Source organism: Phallusia mammillata, chromosome 8, assembly GCF_965637545.1.
Source record: "Phallusia mammillata chromosome 8, kaPhaMamm4.hap1.1, whole genome shotgun sequence".
NCBI classification, from domain to species: Eukaryota; Metazoa; Chordata; class Ascidiacea; order Phlebobranchia; family Ascidiidae; genus Phallusia; species Phallusia mammillata.
Window position 1 is genome coordinate 2,850 of NC_137259.1, and position 22,308 is coordinate 25,157.

At 39.0% G+C, this 22,308-nt stretch overlaps 1 protein-coding gene across 1 annotated transcript in view; it reads right to left on the reverse strand.

The window, feature by feature from the left end:
• Positions 1–2,404: 2,404 nt before the first annotated feature.
• Positions 2,405–22,308, reverse strand: part of LOC145204467 (uncharacterized) — a 29,917-nt gene continuing 10,013 nt past the window's right edge. The window contains exons 19-48 of the mRNA XM_080077032.1: positions 21,811–22,005; positions 18,872–18,994; positions 18,367–18,561; positions 17,727–17,849; positions 17,222–17,416; positions 16,583–16,704; positions 16,077–16,270; positions 15,430–15,552; positions 14,925–15,119; positions 14,286–14,407; positions 13,780–13,973; positions 13,133–13,255; positions 12,628–12,822; positions 11,989–12,110; positions 11,483–11,676; positions 10,835–10,957; positions 10,332–10,526; positions 9,693–9,814; positions 9,187–9,380; positions 8,539–8,661; positions 8,036–8,230; positions 6,827–7,026; positions 6,091–6,268; positions 5,852–6,007; positions 5,590–5,776; positions 4,909–5,031; positions 4,410–4,619; positions 3,445–3,498; positions 3,008–3,166; positions 2,405–2,704 (exon numbers count right to left, since the gene is read on the reverse strand). Of these exons, the coding sequence (XP_079933158.1) occupies positions 2,573–2,704; positions 3,008–3,166; positions 3,445–3,498; positions 4,410–4,463 (399 nt within the window). The 5' untranslated portion in view covers positions 4,464–4,619; positions 4,909–5,031; positions 5,590–5,776; ... (22 more) ...; positions 18,872–18,994; positions 21,811–22,005 and the 3' untranslated portion in view covers positions 2,405–2,572. The remainder of the gene's footprint in view (positions 2,705–3,007; positions 3,167–3,444; positions 3,499–4,409; positions 4,620–4,908; positions 5,032–5,589; positions 5,777–5,851; positions 6,008–6,090; positions 6,269–6,826; positions 7,027–8,035; positions 8,231–8,538; positions 8,662–9,186; positions 9,381–9,692; positions 9,815–10,331; positions 10,527–10,834; positions 10,958–11,482; positions 11,677–11,988; positions 12,111–12,627; positions 12,823–13,132; positions 13,256–13,779; positions 13,974–14,285; positions 14,408–14,924; positions 15,120–15,429; positions 15,553–16,076; positions 16,271–16,582; positions 16,705–17,221; positions 17,417–17,726; positions 17,850–18,366; positions 18,562–18,871; positions 18,995–21,810; positions 22,006–22,308) is intronic.

The following is a 22,308-nucleotide window of genomic DNA, read 5'->3' on the forward strand; positions in this document are numbered from 1 at the left end:
TTTTGATCTTTTTTCCGTTAGTTCCGAAATGTCTGCACCAGCTGCTCCGGCCCTGCCCAGCCCTGCCCAGCTTTGTCCAGACCTGCCCAGACCTGCCCAGACCTGCCCAGACCTGCCCAGCCTTGTCCAGACCTGCCTGGACCTGCCCGGAACTGCTAAGACCTGCACAGCCCTGCTCAGACCTGTCCCCACCTGCCCAGACCTGCCCGGAACTGCCCGGAACTGCCCAGCCCTGCACCAACACTGTGCAAGCTGTCTCCGCTAGCCCCATTACTTTTAGCAGTTTCGATCTCACGAGACGTAATTACATGTTTTTCAATCATTCGACTCTCATTCCGCAATTTTGCAACTTCGTTTCCCCAATTTCCAAAATTCCGCAATTTTGATCTTTTTTCCGTTAGTTCCGAAATGTCTGCACCAGCTGCTCCGGCCCTGCCCAGCCCTGCCCAGACCTGCCCAGCCTTGTCCAGACCTGCCCGGACCTGCCAATACCTGCACAGCCCTGCTCAGACCTGTCCCCACCTGCCCAGACCTGACCGGACCTGCCCGGACCTGCCCAGCCCTGCACCAACACTGTGCAAGCTGTCTCCGCTCGCCCCATTACTTTCAGCAATTCCGATGTCACGAGACGAAATTTACACGTTTTTTAATCATTCGTCTCATATTCCGCAACTTTGAAACTTGGTTTCCCCAATTTCCAAAATTCCGCAATTTTGATCTTTTTTCCGTCAGTTCCGAAATGTCTGCACCAGCTGCCCCGGCCCTGTCCCGGCTGCCTCAGCCCTGCCCAGACTTGTCCAGACCTGCCCGGACCTGCCAAGACCTGCCAAGACCTGCACAGCCCTGCCCAGACCTGTCCCCACCTGCCCAGACCTGCCCAGACATGCCCGGACCTGCCCAGCCCTGCCCCAACACTGTGCAAGCTGTCTCCGCTCGCCCCATTACTTTCAGCAATTCCGATGTCACGAGACTAACTTTACATGTTTTTTAATCATTCGTCTTTTATTCCGCAATTTTGCAACTTGGTTTCCCCAATTTCCAAAATTCCGCAATTTTGATCATTTTTCCATCAGTTCCGAAATGTCTGCACCAGCTGCCCCGGCCCTGTCCCGGCTGCCTCAGCCCTGCCCAGACTTGTCCAGACCTGCCCGGATCTGCCAAGACCTGCACAGCCCTGCCCAGACCTGTCCCCACCTGCCCAGACCTGCCCGGACCTGCCCAGCCCTGCACCAACACTGTGCAAGCTGTCTCCGCTAGCCCCATTACTTTCAGCAATTCCGATGTCACGAGACTAACTTTACATGTTTTTTAATCATTCGTCTTTTATTCCGCAATTTTGCAACTTGGTTTCCCCAATTTCCAAAATTCCGCAATTTTGATCATTTTTCCGTCAGTTCCGAAATGTCTGCACCAGCTGCCCCGGCCCTGTCCCGGCTGCCTCAGCCCTGCCCAGACTTGCCCGGACCTGCCCAGACTTGCCCAGTCCTGCCCGGACCTGCCTGGACCTGCCCACACCTGCCCAGACCTGCCCCCACCTGCCCAGACCTGCCCACACCTGCCTGAACCTGCCCGGACCTGCCCAGCCCTGCACGTCCCTGCCCAAACACTGTGCAAGCTGTCTCCGCTCGCCCCATTACTTTCAGCAATTCCGATGTCACGAGACTAACTTTACATGTTTTTTAATCTTTCGTCTTTTATTCCGCAATTTTGCAACTTGGTTTCCCCAATTTCCAAAATTCCGCAATTTTGATCTTTTTTCCGTTAGTTACCAAATGTCTGCACCAGCTGCCCCGGCCCTGTCCCGGCTGCCTAAGCCCTGCCCAGACTTGCCCGGACCTGCCCGGACCTGCCCGGATCTTTCCAGATCTGCCCGTTCCTGCCCAGATCTGCCCGGACCTGCCCGGTCCTGCCCGGACCTGCCCAGCCCTGCCCCAACACTGTGCAAGCTGTCTCCGCTCGCCCCATTACTTTCAGCAATTCCGATGTCACGAGACTAACTTTACATGTTTTTCAATCTTTCGTCTCATATTCCGGAATTTTGCAACTTGGTTTCCATATTTTTCAAAATTCCGCACTTTTGATCATTTTCCCGTCTGTTCCGAAATGTCTGCACCAGCTGTCCCGGCCCTGTTCAGCCCTGTCCCGGCGGCCCCAGTCCTGCCCAGTCCTGCCCGGACGTGCCCGGACGTGCCCAGATGTGCCCAGACCTGTCCAGGCTTGCTTAGATCTGCCCCAGCCATGCCCAAACAAATTTTAATATTGGTGAACTCGAACACACCGACCAAAAAATGAAATTTAAAATGTTTACAATCGACATTACCCAACCTACTTTTCCCATTTGCTGGTGTCAAACCTAGCTGAAATAAGATAGCAGTACAATAACATCGCTATTGGAAAACAGATGTCGCAAAAATTTTGTTTTTTATTTTTTGTAAAAGACACTAATAAAGCAGACAAAATAAAAAAGTACAAACACACAGTGCACATAAACAATATGTTTAACTGGTAAAATCAGGGATGAACAAAGACTGAAAGGATTTTTTTGTGTATTTATACACAATGCTTCATACTTCTAAACAATTTCATTGCTTTTAAAAATCTCCTGTAGCCTCTTTCGATTGCTCGGAAAAATGAAAGGCAATCCTAGCATCAGTAGGTGGCTTCTTATAATTTGGCATTGTGCTGGTTGTTGCCTGCAGGTCTCCTACAAATAACAAAAACATAAATGCAGAAGTACGTACAAATTAGTTTAGAAGTACTTTTGTTTAATCCACAAGTGCAATCTTCTATTTCATTTGACTTTTCTGGTTTGTTTCCATCTCTCATATTAAACACAAGCCTTGGTTACAAATTACAATAAAGATGTGAAAATAAATGCTAGTTTTGATCAGAATTCTTTCCCTGCAGTACTCTGATAGCATATTGTTTGAGTCCAAGCCTTACAAACATAACACACACACAGTAGGTTAATTACAAATATGGAGCATAAATCATTTCATTTACATACCTGTGGGCTGTGGTGTTGTGTATAAATCTTAAACCATTGGATATTCAGTGTTCTTTTTATATAGGTATCGGTAAATTTCTCTCCAAAGCAGGTTTCTCTCCAACTAGATTTTCTTGTTAAACTTGATTTCTTTAGTTGATATTGGTCAATCAAAGGATTCTACAATCATGATAGTTTAAAGTGCATAATTCACAGATTGTTGCAGAAACATCAACCAGTACTTAAGTGTATGTAAACAACAACTATGGACATATGATTTCGTAAGCAACATCCAAAATACTAATACAACATAGTTCAAAATTTCTAAACCCTGATGGCATATTTGCAGTTTCCTTTTTTTGAAATTTTGCATCAATGACATTAACTGCCAAAACTGAGTTAATATGAATTGACTCTTTCCTGACCCCTTTGTTTCCCGGAAAGCTATTGTTACTTACATTATTAGTTTTTTGTATCCCGCTGTTGTTCTGCATTCCAGTCGAGTTCGAAGTCTTTTTGCCGATTTAAAAATAAAACCTTGCATATTACTTCACTTCTATTTATTATTAAAAAAGGAGGGCTTCAAGTCTAGTGATTTTTTCAAAATAGTTCATACTAATCAACCAATCTAGAAATATCCCTCAGTTTTGCAATATCACTACACCAAAAATCGCATGAATTCGTCCGAAAAAATAGAACATGTTCTATTTGTTAGGATGGCCTTGCGTTAACGTCCGTTTTCGGATAAAACGCATGGTTCGCATTCTGTGTATACACGTCGACGGAAGGCGACGGACAGAAATTTACGCGCGTATACGCATGACGGACGAAAACGGACCGAAACGGATCCTGTGTATAGCCACCTTTAAACACGACTCCCCACCCAACTCAACACACAAAAAACTATGTTATTTCGAAACCTCAGTTTGCGAACATGGCTTTATTTCTTTAATGTCAGTTGTCACATTTACCTTTGACTTAACTTTTAATTTTTCTGTTCAGCGCCAAGCGTATCCCTTTACGTGCATTGTTCATTTGAATCTTTTCATCTACAGGTGGTAATGCACGAGTTTGACTTCACTCATTGGTAAACAGGCGGTTTGCTTACAACCCAAATGTCTATCCTTTTACCCTTTTCTAATTCCACCCAGCATTTTCTGCTGATACAAGTACCTCAAAGTTAATTTTCTGCACAATGAACTAAGGTTAACAGATTAACAAATTCACCCAGTCTCGGCTAATATACAACTCTGCCCATTAAACCATCGCTTTGGACAATATTTAGGAATAAATGGGCATGTGTTACTTAAACACGATTCCCCACCCCTCCCAACGCCCAAAAAACGATGTTATTTTGAAACCTCGGTTTGTCGACATGGCTTTGTTTCGTTAATGTCAGTTGTTACATTTACTTTTCACTTACTTTTTTATTTTTTCTGTTCAGCGCCCAGCGTATCCTTTTAAGTGCTGTGTTCATTTTAATCTTTTCATCTTCATGCGGTAATGCACGAGTTTGACTTCACTCAAACCTTCCTGCAGGTTTCTGATATGTGTCATTGGTAAATGAATGATGCTGCACAAAACAGTCGCCGTCGTGCCCTTGTGTGAAACATCGCACAGCATTCTTACAGCTCTAAAGAAATTATAAAATGACAACAAGTTTGAAAGAAATGAGTCAATGAAACAGGTGCATCAACGCACATATAATCCAATTGAACCCACTTTAGGGTGCAATCCACCAATAGTGCTGATTGAACGATTTGCAAACAAAAGTATGCACATGCGACAGTTTGAAAATGTTAGACAATAGTTTAATGTCAAACAATTACAAGAAAGTACACACAAAACAAATACCATCATTGTATTACTAACAATATCGTTGTTACCACTCATTAGTATGGCAATAAACATTTTCATCATACCTGATACACTGTGTTTTGCGGTCTGGTTCCTTTGTTTGCATTAAATCGACGAACGGCGTGTTTCTCTTTCCTAAGCAGCTCGGTTTGGAAACGCTGTCGATAATTGCTTCAAACCTTCATCACCTGAAAACATGTAATAGATAAATAAATGTTATCCAAAACGATGTCTTGAACATAACAGAAAATCCTTTCTTTTCCATCAGAACACTAGCTATTCCGAACCCACAAGATCAAATTTAAATGTTATTTCACGTTTTGTTTCTCCTAATCACCAATCTTCCGCAGCTTTGACAATTTTTCCGGATGTTCCGAAATGTTCTAAAATGTGCAGTTTTATGTGTAAAAGTTACTCAGACGGTTAGCTTACATCCCAAACCTCTATCTCTTCACCCCTTTTCTAATTACACCCAGCGTTCTTTGCTTTCAAGCACCTCAAACCCAGTTTTCTGTTAAATGCACAAAGCTAATAGTAGCAACAAATTCGCCTAGTCCATTAAAATGTACAACTCTGACCATTAAACCATCGCTTTGCACTATATCTAGGAAAAAATGTGCATGTGTTACTTAAACACGATTCCCCACCCCTCAAAATGCCCAAAAAACTATGTTATTTCGATACCTCAGTTCGTGGACATGGCTTCGTTTCGTTAATGTCAGTTGTCACACTTACCTTTGACTTACTTTTTTATTTTTCTGTTCAGCGCCCAGCGTATCCTTTTAAGTGCTGTGTTCATTTGAAACCTTTCATCTTCATGCGGTAATGCACGAGTTTGACTTCACTCAAACCTTCCTGCAGGTTTCTGATATGCGGCATTGGTAAATGGAGGATCCTCCACTAAACAGTCGCCGTCGTACACCGTTCTTACAGCTGAAAAGAAGCATTAAAATGACAATAGGGTCAAAAGAAATACGTCGATGAAAGACGTGTATCCCATAAATGTACCCATATATTCCATCAAAACCCCCTTTAGGATCATACGATGTAATTCAGTGACACCGATAGTGTAAACTCTTTAACTGCTGAATTCGTTTTTCAAAATTGTGCGTTTGGACGTGGTTGTAGTTTATAAAGTTTCCAGCAAAACCGGTAACTTGCACACTACAGTTTGAAAATACAAGACAAGAGTTTGCTGTTATGCCATTGCAAGGATGCACACAAAATATAGAGCCTCAATATTTTACTTGCAATATTGCAGTTCCCACTGATTAGCCGTGCAGTAGTCCCTTTAATCATACTTGATACAATGTGTTTTTGCGGTCTGACTTTATAGTTTGCATGCCATCGACGAATAGCGTGCTTGTCGTTTCTAAGCAGCTCGGTTTGCAAACGCTGATGTTGATTGCTTGATACCTTCATAACCTTAAAAATGCAATCGATAAATAAATGTTACCCAAAACAATGTCTTAAACATAACAGAAAATCCTTTTTAACTATTCCGACGCCACAACACTAAATTTACATGTTTTGTAATTGTTTGTCTCATATTCCGAAATTTTACAACTTCCTTTCCCTAATTTCCAAACTTCCGCTATTTTGATCATTTTTCCGTCTATTACGAAATGTCACAGAACGTGCAATTATATGTGTATAAGTCAGTCAGACGGTTTGCTTACATCCCAAGCCTCTATGCTTTGACCCTTTTCTAATTCCACCCAGCATTTTCTGCTGGTACGAGTATGTGAAACTTAATTTTCTGTTCAATGAACTAAGGTTATAGGATTGACAAATTCACCCAGTCCAGGTAAATACACAACTCTGCCCATTAAACCATTGCTTTGGACTATATCTAGGAACAAATGTGCATGTGTTACTTAAACACGACTCCCCACACCTCTAAAGGCCCAAAAAACTATGTTATTTCGAAAACTCAGTTTATGGACATGGCTTTGTTTCGTTAATGTCAGTTGTCACACTTACCTTTGACTTACGTTTTCCTATTTTCCTGTTCAGCGCCAAGCGTATCCTTTTAAATGTTGTGTTCAGTTGAAACTTTTCATCTTCATGCGGTAATGCACGAGTTTGACTTCACACAAACCTTCCTGCGGGTTTCTGATATGCGGCATTGGTAACTGGATAATCTTCCACTAAACAGTCGCCGTCGTACACCGCTCTTACAGCTGAAAAGAAGCACAAAAATGACAATAGGGTCAAAAGAAATATGTCAATGAAAGACGTGTATCCCATAAATGTACCCATATATTCCATCGAAGCCCCCTTTAGGATCATACGATGTAATTTAGTGACACCGTAAGTGTAAACTCTTTAACCCTTTTGGGCAGAGTTGTATATTTATCTGGACTGGGCGATCTTGTTACTACTTTAAACTTAGTTCTTTAAGCAGAAATTTGGGATTGCGAGGGTTTTGTAAGCAAATAATTCTGGGGGGAATTAGAAAAGTGTCAAGTGATAGAGGTTTGGGATAAATGACGTCTGCTTGAGTACCTTTGGAAACAAGGTACAAGCGTTACTTAAACACGAAACCACCCCAAAAAAATCAGATATTTCAAAACCCCTGTTTGTCGAGATAGCTTTGTTTCTTTAACACCAATTGTCACCATTATCTTTGACTTACTTTTTTATTTATTTTTGTTCTGTGTATTGCTTGATGTAATGTTTTGAACATACCAGACAATCATTGTTGTCAGAACACTAGCTATTCCGATGCCACAAGTTTAAATTTACATGTTTTTTAATTACTCATTTAATTTTCCGCAATTTCGTACGTTTGTTTCCCTATTTTTCAAACTTCCGCAATTTCGATAATTTTTCCGTATGTTCCGAAATGTCGTAAAACGTCCAATTATGTATGTATAAGTTACTCAGACAGATGTCATTTATCCCAAACCTCTATCCCGTGACCCTTTTCTAATTCCCCCAGAATTATTTACTTGCAAAACCCCTGCAATCCCAAACTTCTGTTTAAAGAACTAAACTTAAAGTAGTAACAAGATCGCCTAGCTAAGTTATATATACAACTCTGCCCATTAAACCATCGCTTTGGCCCATAACTTGGAAACAAGCTGCTTAAGCACGAACCCACCATAAAACTTAGATATTTCAAATTCTCTGTTTGTCGAGTTGGCTTCGTTTCATTAACACCAATTGCCACCATTATCTTTGATTTACTTTTTTATTTTTTTGTTCTGCACCATGTGTATTCCTTCAAGTGCGGTGTTCATACGAATCTTTTCGTTTTCGGGTAGACATTATCGAGTTCGGCTTCCCACAGGTTTCTGATATGCGTCGTAAGTAAATGGATGATGCTCGACAAAATAGATTCTGTCGTGTCCTAGTGGGAAACATCGTACAGCGCTCTTACAGCTGAAAAGAAATAACAAAATGTCAACGGACTTGAAAGAAATAAGTCAATGAGACTTCTATCCACACACATATAATACAACTGAACCCTAATTTGTGTGCAGTTAGGTGCCGCTAAGAATGCAATAACATGACTTGCAGATTAACGCTTGCAATCAAAGTATGCACACATGACGACAATTTGAAAATGCTAGACAAGAGTTAACTGTCATATCTTTACAAGGATGTAAACAAAATGAATAGCATCAAAGTATTACTGACAATATCGCTGTACCACTCGTTAGTACGGCAATCAACATATTGAACCTAACCTGATTGATTGTGCTTTGTGTTCTGGCTCCATAGTTTGCACTCAACCGTCGAACAGCGTGTTTCTCTTTCCAAAGAAGCTCAGGTTGCTAACGCTGCCGATGATTGCTTGAAGCCTTCATAACCTAAACAAATGTCATCTATAAATAAATATTACGTAAAACAATGTTTTGAACATAACAGACAATCATTGTTCTCAGAACACTAGCTATCCGGATGCCACAAGACCAAATTTCCTTTGTTTAATTACTCATTTAATTTTCCGCAATTTCGATAATTTTTCCGTATGTTCCGAATTGTCTTAAAACGTACAATTATGTGTGTATAAGTTACTCAAGCAGATGTCATTGATCCCAAACCTCTGTCCCTTGACACTTTCTAATTCCCCCCAGAATTATTTGCTTACAAAACCCTCGCAATCCCAAATTTCTGCTCAAAGAACTAAGTTTAAAGTAGTAACAAGATCGCCCAGTCTAGTTAAATATACAACTCTGCCCATTAAACCATCGCTTTGGACTATAACTTGGAAACGAGGTACAAGCGTTACTTAAACACGACCCACCCCAAAAAAATAAGATATTTCAAAACCCCTGTTTGTCGAGATGACTTTGTTTCGTTAACACCAATTGTCACCATTATCTTTGACTTACTTTTTTATTTTATGTTCTGCACCATGTGTATTGCCTGATGTACGGTGTTCATTCAAATCATTTCGTTTTCGGGTAGACATTATCGAGTTCGGCTTCCCACAGGTTTCAGATATGCGTCGTTAGTAAATGGATGATGCTTGACAAAACAGATTCTGTCATGTCCTAGTGGGAAACATCGTACAGCGCTCTTACAGCTGAAAAGAAATCAAAAAATGACAGCATGCTTGAAAGAAATAAGTCAATGAGAGACTTGTATTAACACACATGTAATACAACTGAACCCTAATTTGTGTGCGGTTAGGTGCCGCTAATAATGCAATAACATGACTTGCAGATTAAATGGTTTGCAACCAAAGTATGCACACGCGACGACAGTTTGAAAATGCTAGACAGGAGTCTACTATCATACCATTGCAAGAATGTAAACAAAATAAATAGCATCAATGTAGTACTGACAATATCGCTGTTCCACTCGTCAGTATGGCAATCAACATATTGAACCTAACCTGATTTAATGTGCTTTGTGTTCCGCTCCATAGTTTGCATTCAACCGACAAATAGTGTGTTTCTCTTTCCTAAGAAGCTCAGGTTGCTAACGCTGCCGATGATTGCTTGAAGCCTTCATAACCTAAACAAATTAAATTGATAAATAAATGTTCCCTGAAACAATGTTTTGAACATACCAGACAATCATTGTTCTCAGAACACTAGCTATTCCGATGCCACAAGTTTAAATTTACATGATTTTTAATTACACATTTAATTTTCCACAATTTCGATCATTTTTCCGTATGTTCCGAAATGTCGTAAAACGTACAATTATGTGTGTATAAGTTACTCAGACAGATGTCATTTATCCCAAACCTCTATCCCGTGACCCTTTTCTAATTCCCCCCAGAATTATTCACTTGCAAAACCCCTGCAATCCCAAACTTCTGTTTAAAAAAATAAACTTAAAGTAGTAACAAGATCGTCTAGCTAAGTTATATATACAACTCTGCCCATTAAACCATCGCTTTGGCCCAAAACTTGGAAACAAGCTGCTTAAGCACGAACCCACCATAAAACTTAGACATTTCAAATTCTCTGTTTGTCGAGATGGCTTCGTTTCATTAACACCCATTGCCACCATTTTTTTGACTTACTTTTTTATTTTTTTGTTCTGCACCATGTGTATTGCTTGATGTACGGTGTTCATACGAATCTTTTCGTTTTCGGGTAGACATTATCGAGTTCGGCTTCCCACAGGTTTCAGATATGCGTCGTTAGTAAATGGATGATGCTCGAGAAAATAGATTCTGTCGTGTCCCAGTGGGAAACATCGTACAGCGCTCTTACAGCTGAAAAGAAATAACAAAATGTCAACGGACTTGAAAGAAATAAGTCAATGAGACTTCTATCCACACACATATAATACAACTGAACCCTAATTTGTGTGCAGTTAGGTGCCGCTAAGAATGCAATAACATGACTTGCAGATTAACGCTTGCAATCAAAGTATGCACACATGACGACAATTTGAAAATGCTAGACAAGAGTTAACTGTCATATCTTTACAAGGATGTAAACAAAATGAATAGCATCAAAGTATTACTGACAATATCGCTGTACCACTCGTTAGTACGGCAATCAACATATTGAACCTAACCTGATTTATTGTGCTTTGTGTTCTGGCTCCATAGTTTGCACTCAACCGTCGAACAGTGTGTTTCTCTTTCCAAAGAAGCTCAGGTTGCTAACGCTGCCGATGATTGCTTGAAGCCTTCACAACCTAAACAAATGTCATCTATCAATAAATATTACGTAAATCAATGTTTTGAACATAACAGACAATCATTGTTCTCAGAACACTAGCTATCCGGATGCCACAAGACCAAATTTCCTTTTTTTAATTACTCATTTAATTTTCCGCAATTTCGATATTTTTTCCGTATGTTCCGAAATGTCTTAAAACGTACAATTATGTGTGTATAAGTTACTCAAGCAGATGTCATTTATCCCAAACCTCTGTCCCTTGACACTTTCTAATTCCCCCCAGAATTATTTGCTTACAAAACCCTCGCAATCCCAAATTTCTGCTCAAAGAACTAAGTTTAAAGTAGTAACAAGATCGCCCAGTCTAGTTAAATATACAACTCTGCCCATTAAACCATCGCTTTGGACTATAACTTGGAAACGAGGTACAAGCGTTACTTAAACACGACCCAACCCCAAAAAATAAGATATTTCACAACCCATGTTTGTCGAGATGGCTTTGTTTCGTTAACACCAATTGTCACCATTATCTTTGACTTACTTTTTTATTTTATGTTCTGCACCATGTGTATTGCCTGATGTACGGTGTTCATTCAAATCTTTTCGTTTTCGGGTAGACATTATCGAGTTCGGCTTCCCACAGGTTTCAGATATGCGTCGTTAGTAAATGGATGATGCTTGACAAAACAGATTCTGTCATGTCCTAGTGGGAAACATCGTACAGCGCTCTTACAGCTGAAAAGAAATCAAACAATGACAGCATGCTTGAAAGAAATAAGTCAACGAGAGACTTGTATTAACACACATGTAATACAACTGAACCCTAATTTGTGTGCGGTTAGGTGCCGCTAAGAATGCAATAACATGACTTGCAGATTAAATGGTTTGCAACCAAAGTATGCACACGCGACGACAGTTTGAAAATGCTAGACAGGGGTCTACTATCATACCATTGCAAGAATGTACACAAAATAAATAGCATCAATGTAGTACTGACAATATCGCTGTTCCACTCGTCAGTATGGCAATCAATATATTGAACCTAACCTGATTTAATGTGCTTTGTGTTCGGCTCCATAGTTTGCATTCAACCGACAAATAGTGTGTTTCTCTTTCCTAAGAAGCTCAGGTTGCTAACGCTGCCGATGATTGCTTGAAGCCTTCATAACCTAAACAAATTAAATTGATAAATAAATGTTCCCTGAAACAATGTTTTGAACATACCAGACAATCATTGTTGTCAGAACACTAGCTATTCCGATGCCACAAGTTTAAATTTACATGATTTTTAATTACAAATTTAATTTTCCACAATTTCGATAATTTTTCCGTATGTTCCGAAATGTCTTAAAACGTACAATTATGTGTGTATAAGTTACTCAGACAGATGTCATTTATCCCAAACCTCTGTCCCGTGACCCTTTTCTAATTCCCCCCAGAATTATTCACTTGCAAAACCCCTGCAATCCCAAACTTCTGTTTAAAAAAATAAACTTAAAGTAGTAACAAGATCGCCTAGCTAAGTTATATATACAACTCTGCCCATTAAACCATCGCTTTGGCCCAAAACTTGGAAACAAGCTGCTTAAGCACGAACCCACCATAAAACTTAGACATTTCAAATTCTCTGTTTGTCGAGATGGCTTCGTTTCATTAACACCCATTGCCACCATTTTTTTGACTTACTTTTTTATTTTTTTGTTCTGCACCATGTGTATTGCTTGATGTACGGTGTTCATACGAATCTTTTCGTTTTCGGGTAGACATTATCGAGTTCGGCTTCCCACAGGTTTCTGATATGCGTCGTAAGTAAATGGATGATGCTCGAGAAAATAGATTCTGTCGTGTCCTAGTGGGAAACATCGTACAGCGCTCTTACAGCTGAAAAGAAATAACAAAATTTCAACGGACTTGAAAGAAATAAGTCAATGAGAGACTTCTATCCACACACATATAATACAACTGAACCCTAATTTGTGTGCAGTTAGGTGCCGCTAAGAATGCAATAACATGACTTGCAGATTAACGCTTGCAATCAAAGTATGCACACATGACGACAATTTGAAAATGCTAGACAAGAGTTAACTGTCATATCTTTACAAGGATGTAAACAAAATGAATAGCATCAAAGTATTACTGACAATATCGCTGTAGCACTCGTTAGTACGGCAATCAACATATTGAACCTAACCTGATTTATTGTGCTTTGTGTTCTGGCTCCATAGTTTGCACTCAACCGTCGAACAGTGTGTTTCTCTTTCCAAAGAAGCTGAGGTTGCTAACGCTGCCGATGATTGCTTGAAGCCTTCATAACCTAAACAAATGTCATCTATAAATAAATATTACGTAAAACAATGTTTTGAACATAACAGACAATCATTGTTCTCAGAACACTAGCTATCCGGATGCCACAAGACCAAATTTCCTTTTTTTAATTACTCATTTAATTTTCCGCAATTTCGATATTTTTCCGTATGTTCCGAAATGTCTTAAAACGTACAATTATGTGTGTATAAGTTACTCAAGCAGATGTCATTGATCCCAAACCTCTGTCCCTTGACACTTTCTAATTCCCCCCAGAATTATTTGCTTACAAAACCCTCGCAATCCCAAATTTCTGCTCAAAGAACTAAGTTTAAAGTAGTAACAAGATCGCCCAGTCTAGTTAAATATACAACTCTGCCCATTAAACCATCGCTTTGGACTATAACTTGGAAACGAGGTACAAGCGTTACTTAAACACGACCCACCCCCAAAAAATAAGATATTTCACAACCCCTGTTTGTCGAGATGGCTTTGTTTCGTTAACACCAATTGTCACCATTATCTTTGACTTACTTTTTTATTTTTTGTTCTGCACCATGTGTATTGCCTGATGTACGGTGTTCATTCAAATCTTTTCGTTTTCGGGTAGACATTATCGAGTTCGGCTTCCCACAGGTTTCAGATATGCGTCGTTAGTAAATGGATGATGCTTGACAAAACAGATTCTGTCATGTCCTAGTGGGAAACATCGTACAGCGCTCTTACAGCTGAAAAGAAATCAAAAAATGACAGCATGCTTGAAAGAAATAAGTCAATGAGAGACTTGTATTAACACACATGTAATACAACTGAACCCTAATTTGTGTGCGGTTAGGTGCCGCTAATAATGCAATAACATGACTTGCAGATTAAATGGTTTGCAACCAAAGTATGCACACACGACGACAGTTTGAAAATGCTAGACAGGGGTCTACTATCATACCATTGCAAGAATGTACACAAAATAAATAGCATCAATGTAGTACTGACAATATCGCTGTTCCACTCGTCAGTATGGCAATCAATATATTGAACCTAACCTGATTTAATGTGCTTTGTGTTCGGCTCCATAGTTTGCATTCAACCGACGAATAGTGTGTTTCTCTTTCTTAAGAAGCTCAGGTTGCTAACGCTGCCGATGATTGCTTGAAGCCTTCATAACCTAAACAAATTAAATTGATAAATAAATGTTCCCTGAAACAATGTTTTGAACATACCAGACAATCATTGTTGTCAGAACACTAGCTATTCCGATGCCACAAGTTTAAATTTACATGATTTTTAATTACAAATTTAATTTTCCACAATTTCGATAATTTTTCCGTATGTTCCGAAATGTCGTAAAACGTACAATTATGTGTGTATAAGTTACTCAGACAGATGTCATTTATCCCAAACCTCTATCCCGTGACCCTTTTCTAATTCCCCCCAGAATTATTCACTTGCAAAACCCCTGCAATCCCAAACTTCTGTTTAAAAAAATAAACTTAAAGTAGTAACAAGATCGCCTAGCTAAGTTATATATACAACTCTGCCCATTAAACCATCGCTTTGGCCCATAACTTGGAGACAAGCTGCTTAAGCACGAACCCACCATAAAACTTAGACATTTCAAATTCTCTGTTTGTCGAGATGGCTTCGTTTCATTAACACCCATTGCCACCATTTTTTTGACTTACTTTTTTATTTTTTTGTTCTGCACCATGTGTATTGCTTGATGTACGGTGTTCATACGAATCTTTTCGTTTTCGTGTAGACATTATCGAGTTCGGCTTCCCACAGGTTTCTGATATGCGTCGTAAGTAAATGGATGATGCTCGAGAAAATAGATTCTGTCGTGTCCTAGTGGGAAACATCGTACAGCGCTCTTACAGCTGAAAAGAAATAACAAAATTTCAACGGACTTGAAAGAAATAAGTCAATGAGAGACTTCTATCCACACACATATAATACAACTGAACCCTAATTTGTGTGCAGTTAGGTGCCGCTAAGAATGCAATAACATGACTTGCAGATTAACGCTTGCAATCAAAGTATGCACACATGACGACAATTTGAAAATGCTAGACAAGAGTTAACTGTCATATCTTTACAAGGATGTAAACAAAATGAATAGCATCAAAGTATTACTGACAATATCGCTGTAGCACTCGTTAGTACGGCAATCAACATATTGAACCTAACCTGATTTATTGTGCTTTGTGTTCTGGCTCCATAGTTTGCACTCAACCGTCGAACAGTGTGTTTCTCTTTCCAAAGAAGCTCAGGTTGCTAACGCTGCCGATGATTGCTTGAAGCCTTCATAACCTAAACAAATGTCATCTATAAATAAATATTACGTAAAACAATGTTTTGAACATAACAGACAATCATTGTTCTCAGAACACTAGCTATCCGGATGCCACAAGACCAAATTTCCTTTTTTTAATTACTCATTTAATTTTCCGCAATTTCGATATTTTTCCGTATGTTCCGAAATGTCTTAAAACGTACAATTATGTGTGTATAAGTTACTCAAGCAGATGTCATTGATCCCAAACCTCTGTCCCTTGACACTTTCTAATTCCCCCCAGAATTATTTGCTTACAAAACCCTCGCAATCCCAAATTTCTGCTCAAAGAACTAAGTTTAAAGTAGTAACAAGATCGCCCAGTCTAGTTAAATATACAACTCTGCCCATTAAACCATCGCTTTGGACTATAACTTGGAAACGAGGTACAAGCGTTACTTAAACACGACCCACCCCCAAAAAATAAGATATTTCACAACCCCTGTTTGTCGAGATGGCTTTGTTTCGTTAACACCAATTGTCACCATTATCTTTGACTTACTTTTTTATTTTTTGTTCTGCACCATGTGTATTGCCTGATGTACGGTGTTCATTCAAATCTTTTCGTTTTCGGGTAGACATTATCGAGTTCGGCTTCCCACAGGTTTCAGATATGCGTCGTTAGTAAATGGATGATGCTTGACAAAACAGATTCTGTCATGTCCTAGTGGGAAACATCGTACAGCGCTCTTACAGCTGAAAAGAAATCAAAAAATGACAGCATGCTTGAAAGAAATAAGTCAATGAGAGACTTGTATTAACACACATGTAATACAACTGAACCCTAATTTGTGTGCGGTTAGGTGCCGCTAATAATGCAATAACATGACTTGCAGATTAAATGGTTTGCAACCAAAGTATGCACACACGACGACAGTTTGAAAATGCTAGACAGGGGTCTACTATCATACCATTGCAAGAATGTACACAAAATAAATAGCATCAATGTAGTACTGACAATATCGCTGTTCCACTCGTCAGTATGGCAATCAATATATTGAACCTAACCTGATTTAATGTGCTTTGTGTTCGGCTCCATAGTTTGCATTCAACCGACGAATAGTGTGTTTCTCTTTCTTAAGAAGCTCAGGTTGCTAACGCTGCCGATGATTGCTTGAAGCCTTCATAACCTAAACAAATTAAATTGATAAATAAATGTTCCCTGAAACAATGTTTTGAACATACCAGACAATCATTGTTGTCAGAACACTAGCTATTCCGATGCCACAAGTTTAAATTTACATGATTTTTAATTACAAATTTAATTTTCCACAATTTCGATAATTTTTCCGTATGTTCCGAAATGTCGTAAAACGTACAATTATGTGTGTATAAGTTACTCAGACAGATGTCATTTATCCCAAACCTCTATCCCGTGACCCTTTTCTAATTCCCCCCAGAATTATTCACTTGCAAAACCCCTGCAATCCCAAACTTCTGTTTAAAAAAATAAACTTAAAGTAGTAACAAGATCGCCTAGCTAAGTTATATATACAACTCTGCCCATTAAACCATCGCTTTGGCCCATAACTTGGAGACAAGCTGCTTAAGCACGAACCCACCATAAAACTTAGACATTTCAAATTCTCTGTTTGTCGAGATGGCTTCGTTTCATTAACACCCATTGCCACCATTTTTTTGACTTACTTTTTTATTTTTTTGTTCTGCACCATGTGTATTGCTTGATGTACGGTGTTCATACGAATCTTTTCGTTTTCGTGTAGACATTATCGAGTTCGGCTTCCCACAGGTTTCTGATATGCGTCGTAAGTAAATGGATGATGCTCGAGAAAATAGATTCTGTCGTGTCCTAGTGGGAAACATCGTACAGCGCTCTTACAGCTGAAAAGAAATAACAACATTTCAACGGACTTGAAAGAAATAAGTCAATGAGAGACTTCTATCCACACACATATAATACAACTGAACCCTAATTTGTGTGCAGTTAGGTGCCGCTAAGAATGCAATAACATGACTTGCAGATTAACCCTTGCAATCAAAGTATGCACACATGACGACAATTTGAAAATGCTAGACAAGAGTTAACTGTCATATCTTTACAAGGATGTAAACAAAATGAATAGCATCAAAGTATTACTGACAATATCGCTGTACCACTCGTTAGTACGGCAATCAACATATTGAACCTAACCTGATTTATTGTGCTTTGTGTTCTGGCTCCATAGTTTGCACTCAACCGTCGAACAGTGTGTTTCTCTTTCCAAAGAAGCTCAGGTTGCTAACGCTGCCGATGATTGCTTGAAGCCTTCATAACCTAAACAAATTAAATTGATAAATAAATGTTCCCTGAAACAATGTTTTGAACATACCAGACAATCATTGTTGTCAGAACACTAGCTATTCCGATGCCACAAGTTTAAATTTACATGATTTTTAATTACAAATTTAATTTTCCACAATTTCGATAATTTTTCCGCATGTTCCGAAATGTCGTAAAACGTACAATTATGTGTGTATAAGTTACTCAAGCAGATGTCATTTATCCCAAACCTCTATCCCGTGACCCTTTTCTAATTCCCCCCAGAATTATTCTCTTGCAAAACCCCTGCAATCCCAAACTTCTGTTTAAAAAAATAAACTTAAAGTAGTAACAAGATCGCCTAGCTAAGTTATATATACAACTCTGCCCATTAAACCATCGCTTTGGCCCATAACTTGGAGACAAGCTGCTTAAGCACGAACCCACCATAAAACTTAGACATTTCAAATTCTCTGTTTGTCGAGATGGCTTCGTTTCATTAACACCCATTTCCACCATTTTTTTGACTTACTTTTTTATTTTTTTGTTCTGCACCATGTGTATTGCTTGATGTACGGTGTTCATACGAATCTTTTCGTTTTCGTGTAGACATTATCGAGTTCGGCTTCCCACAGGTTTCTGATATGCGTCGTAAGTAAATGGATGATGCTCGAGAAAATAGATTCTGTCGTGTCCTAGTGGGAAACATCGTACAGCGCTCTTACAGCTGAAAAGAAATAACAAAATTTCAACGGACTTGAAAGAAATAAGTCAATGAGAGACTTCTATCCACACACATATAATACAACTGAACCCTAATTTGTGTGCGGTTAGGTGCCGCTAAGAATGCAATAACATGACTTGCAGATTAACCCTTGCAATCAAAGTATGCACACATGACGACAATTTGAAAATGCTAGACAAGAGTTAACTGTCATATCTTTACAAGGATGTAAACAAAATGAATAGCATCAAAGTATTACTGACAATATCGCTGTACCACTCGTTAGTACGGCAATCAACATATTGAACCTAACCTGATTTATTGTGCTTTGTGTTCTGGCTCCATAGTTTGCACTCAACCGTCGAACAGTGTGTTTCTCTTTCCAAAGAAGCTCAGGTTGCTAACGCTGCCGATGATTGCTTGAAGCCTTCGTAACCTAAACAAATGTCATCTATCAATAAATAATCCGTAAAACAATGTTTTGAACATAACAGACAATCATTGTTCTCAGAACACTAGCTATCCGGATGCCACAGGACCAAATTTCCTATTTTTAATTACTCATTTAATTTTCCGCAATTTCGATATTTTTTCCGTATGTTCCGAATTGTCTTAAAACGTACAATTATGTGTGTATAAGTTACTCAAGCAGATGTCATTGATCCCAAACCTCTGTCCCTTGACACTTTCTAATTCCCCCCAGAATTATTTGCTTACAAAACCCTCGCAATCCCAAATTTCTGCTCAAAGAACTAAGTTTAAAGTAGTAACAAGATCGCCCAGTCTAGTTAAATATACAACTCTGCCCATTAAACCATCGCTTTGGACTATAACTTGGAAACGAGGTACAAGCGTTACTTAAACACGACCCACCCCCCAAAAATAAGATATTTCACAACCCCTGTTTGTCGAGATGGCTTTGTTTCGTTAACACCAATTGTCACCATTATCTTTGTCTTACTTTTTTATTTTTTGTTCTGCACCATGTGTATTGCCTGATGTACGGTGTTCATTCGAATCTTTTCGTTTTCGGGTAGACATTATCGAGTTCGGCTTCCCACAGGTTTCAGATATGCGTCGTTAGTAAATGGATGATGCTTGACAAAACAGATTCTGTCATGTCCTAGTGGGAAACATCGTACAGCGCTCTTACAGCTGAAAAGAAATAACAAAATGACAGCATGCTTGAAAGAAATAAGTCAATGAGAGACTTGTATTAACACACATGTAATACAACTGAACCCTAATTTGTGTGCGGTTAGGTGCCGCTAATAATGCAATAACATGACTTGCAGATTAAATGGTTTGCAACCAAACTATGCACACGCGACGACAGTTTGAAAATGCTAGACAGGGGTCTACTATCATACCATTGCAAGAATGTACACAAAATAAATAGCATCAATGTAGTACTGACAATATCGCTGTTCCACTCGTCAGTATGGCAATCAATATATTGAACCTAACCTGATTTAATGTGCTTTGTGTTCGGCTCCATAGTTTGCATTCAACCGACAAATAGTGTGTTTCTCTTTCTTAAGAAGCTCAGGTTGCTAACGCTGCCGATGATTGCTTGAAGCCTTCATCACCTAAACAAATTAAATTGATAAATAAATGTTCCCTGAAACAATGTTTTGAACATACCAGACAATCATTGTTGTCAGAACACTAGCTATTCCGATGCCACAAGTTTAAATTTACATGATTTTTAATTACAAATTTAATTTTCCACAATTTCGATAATTTTTCCGCATGTTCCGAAATGTCGTAAAACGTACAATTATGTGTGTATAAGTTACTCAGACAGATGTCATTTATCCCAAACCTCTGTCCCGTGACCCTTTTCTAATTCCCCCCAGAATTATTCACTTGCAAAACCCCTGCAATCCCAAACTTCTGTTTAAAAAAATAAACTTAAAGTAGTAACAAGATCGCCTAGCTAAGTTATATATACAACTCTGCCCATTAAACCATCGCTTTGGCCCATAACTTGGAGACAAGCTGCTTAAGCACGAACCCACCATAAAACTTAGACATTTCAAATTCTCTGTTTGTCGAGATGGCTTCGTTTCATTAACACCCATTGCCACCATTTTTTTGACTTACTTTTTTATTTTTTAGTTCTGCACCATGTGTATTGCTTGATGTACGGTGTTCATACGAATCTTTTCGTTTTCGGGTAGACATTATCGAGTTCGGCTTCCCACAGGTTTCTGATATGCGTCGTAAGTAAATGGATGATGCTCGAGAAAATAGATTCTGTCGTGTCCTAGTGGGAAACATCGTACAGCGCTCTTACAGCTGAAAAGAAATAACAACATTTCAACGGACTTGAAAGAAATAAGTCAATGAGAGACTTCTATCCACACACATATAATACAACTGAACCCTAATTTGTGTGCAGTGAGGTGCCGCTAATAATGCAATAACATGACTTGCAGATTAAATGGTTTGCAACCAAACTATGCACACGCGACGACAGTTTGAAAATGCTAGACAGGGGTCTACTATCATACCATTGCAAGAATGTACACAAAATAAATAGCATCAATGTAGTACTGACAATATCGCTGTTCCACTCGTCAGTATGGCAATCAATATATTGAACCTAACCTGATTTAATGTGCTTTGTGTTCGGCTCCATAGTTTGCATTCAACCGACAAATAGTGTGTTTCTCTTTCTTAAGAAGCTCAGGTTGCTAACGCTGCCGATGATTGCTTGAAGCCTTCATCACCTAAACAAATTAAATTGATAAATAAATGTTCCCTGAAACAATGTTTTGAACATACCAGACAATCATTGTTGTCAGAACACTAGCTATTCCGATGCCACAAGTTTAAATTTACATGATTTTTAATTACAAATTTAATTTTCCACAATTTCGATAATTTTTCCGTATGTTCCGAAATGTCGTAAAACGTACAATTATGTGTGTATAAGTTACTCAGACAGATGTCATTTATCCCAAACCTCTATCCCGTGACCCTTTTCTAATTCCCCCCAGAATTATTCACTTGCAAAACCCCTGCAATCCCAAACTTCTGTTTAAAAAAATAAACTTAAAGTAGTAACAAGATCGCCTAGCTAAGTTATATATACAACTCTGCCCATTAAACCATCGCTTTGGCCCATAACTTGGAGACAAGCTGCTTAAGCACGAACCCACCATAAAACTTAGACATTTCAAATTCTCTGTTTGTCGAGATGGCTTCGTTTCATTAACACCCATTGCCACCATTTTTTTGACTTACTTTTTTATTTTTTTGTTCTGCACCATGTGTATTGCTTGATGTACGGTGTTCATACGAATCTTTTCGTTTTCGGGTAGACATTATCGAGTTCGGCTTCCCACAGGTTTCTAAAATGCGTCGTAAGTAAATGGATGGTGCTCGAGAAAATAGATTCTGTCGTGTCCTAGTGGGAAACATCGTACAGCGCTCTTACAGCTGAAAAGAAATAACAAAATTTCAACGGACTTGAAAGAAATAAGTCAATGAGAGACTTCTATCCACACACATATAATACAACTGAACCCTAATTTGTGTGCAGTGAGGTGCCGCTAAGAATGCAATAACATGACTTGCAGATTAACGCTTGCAATCAAAGTATGCACACATGACGACAATTTGAAAATGCTAGACAAGAGTTAACTGTCATATCTTTACAAGGATGTAAACAAAATGAATAGCATCAAAGTATTACTGACAATATCGCTGTACCACTCGTTAGTACGGCAATCAACATATTGA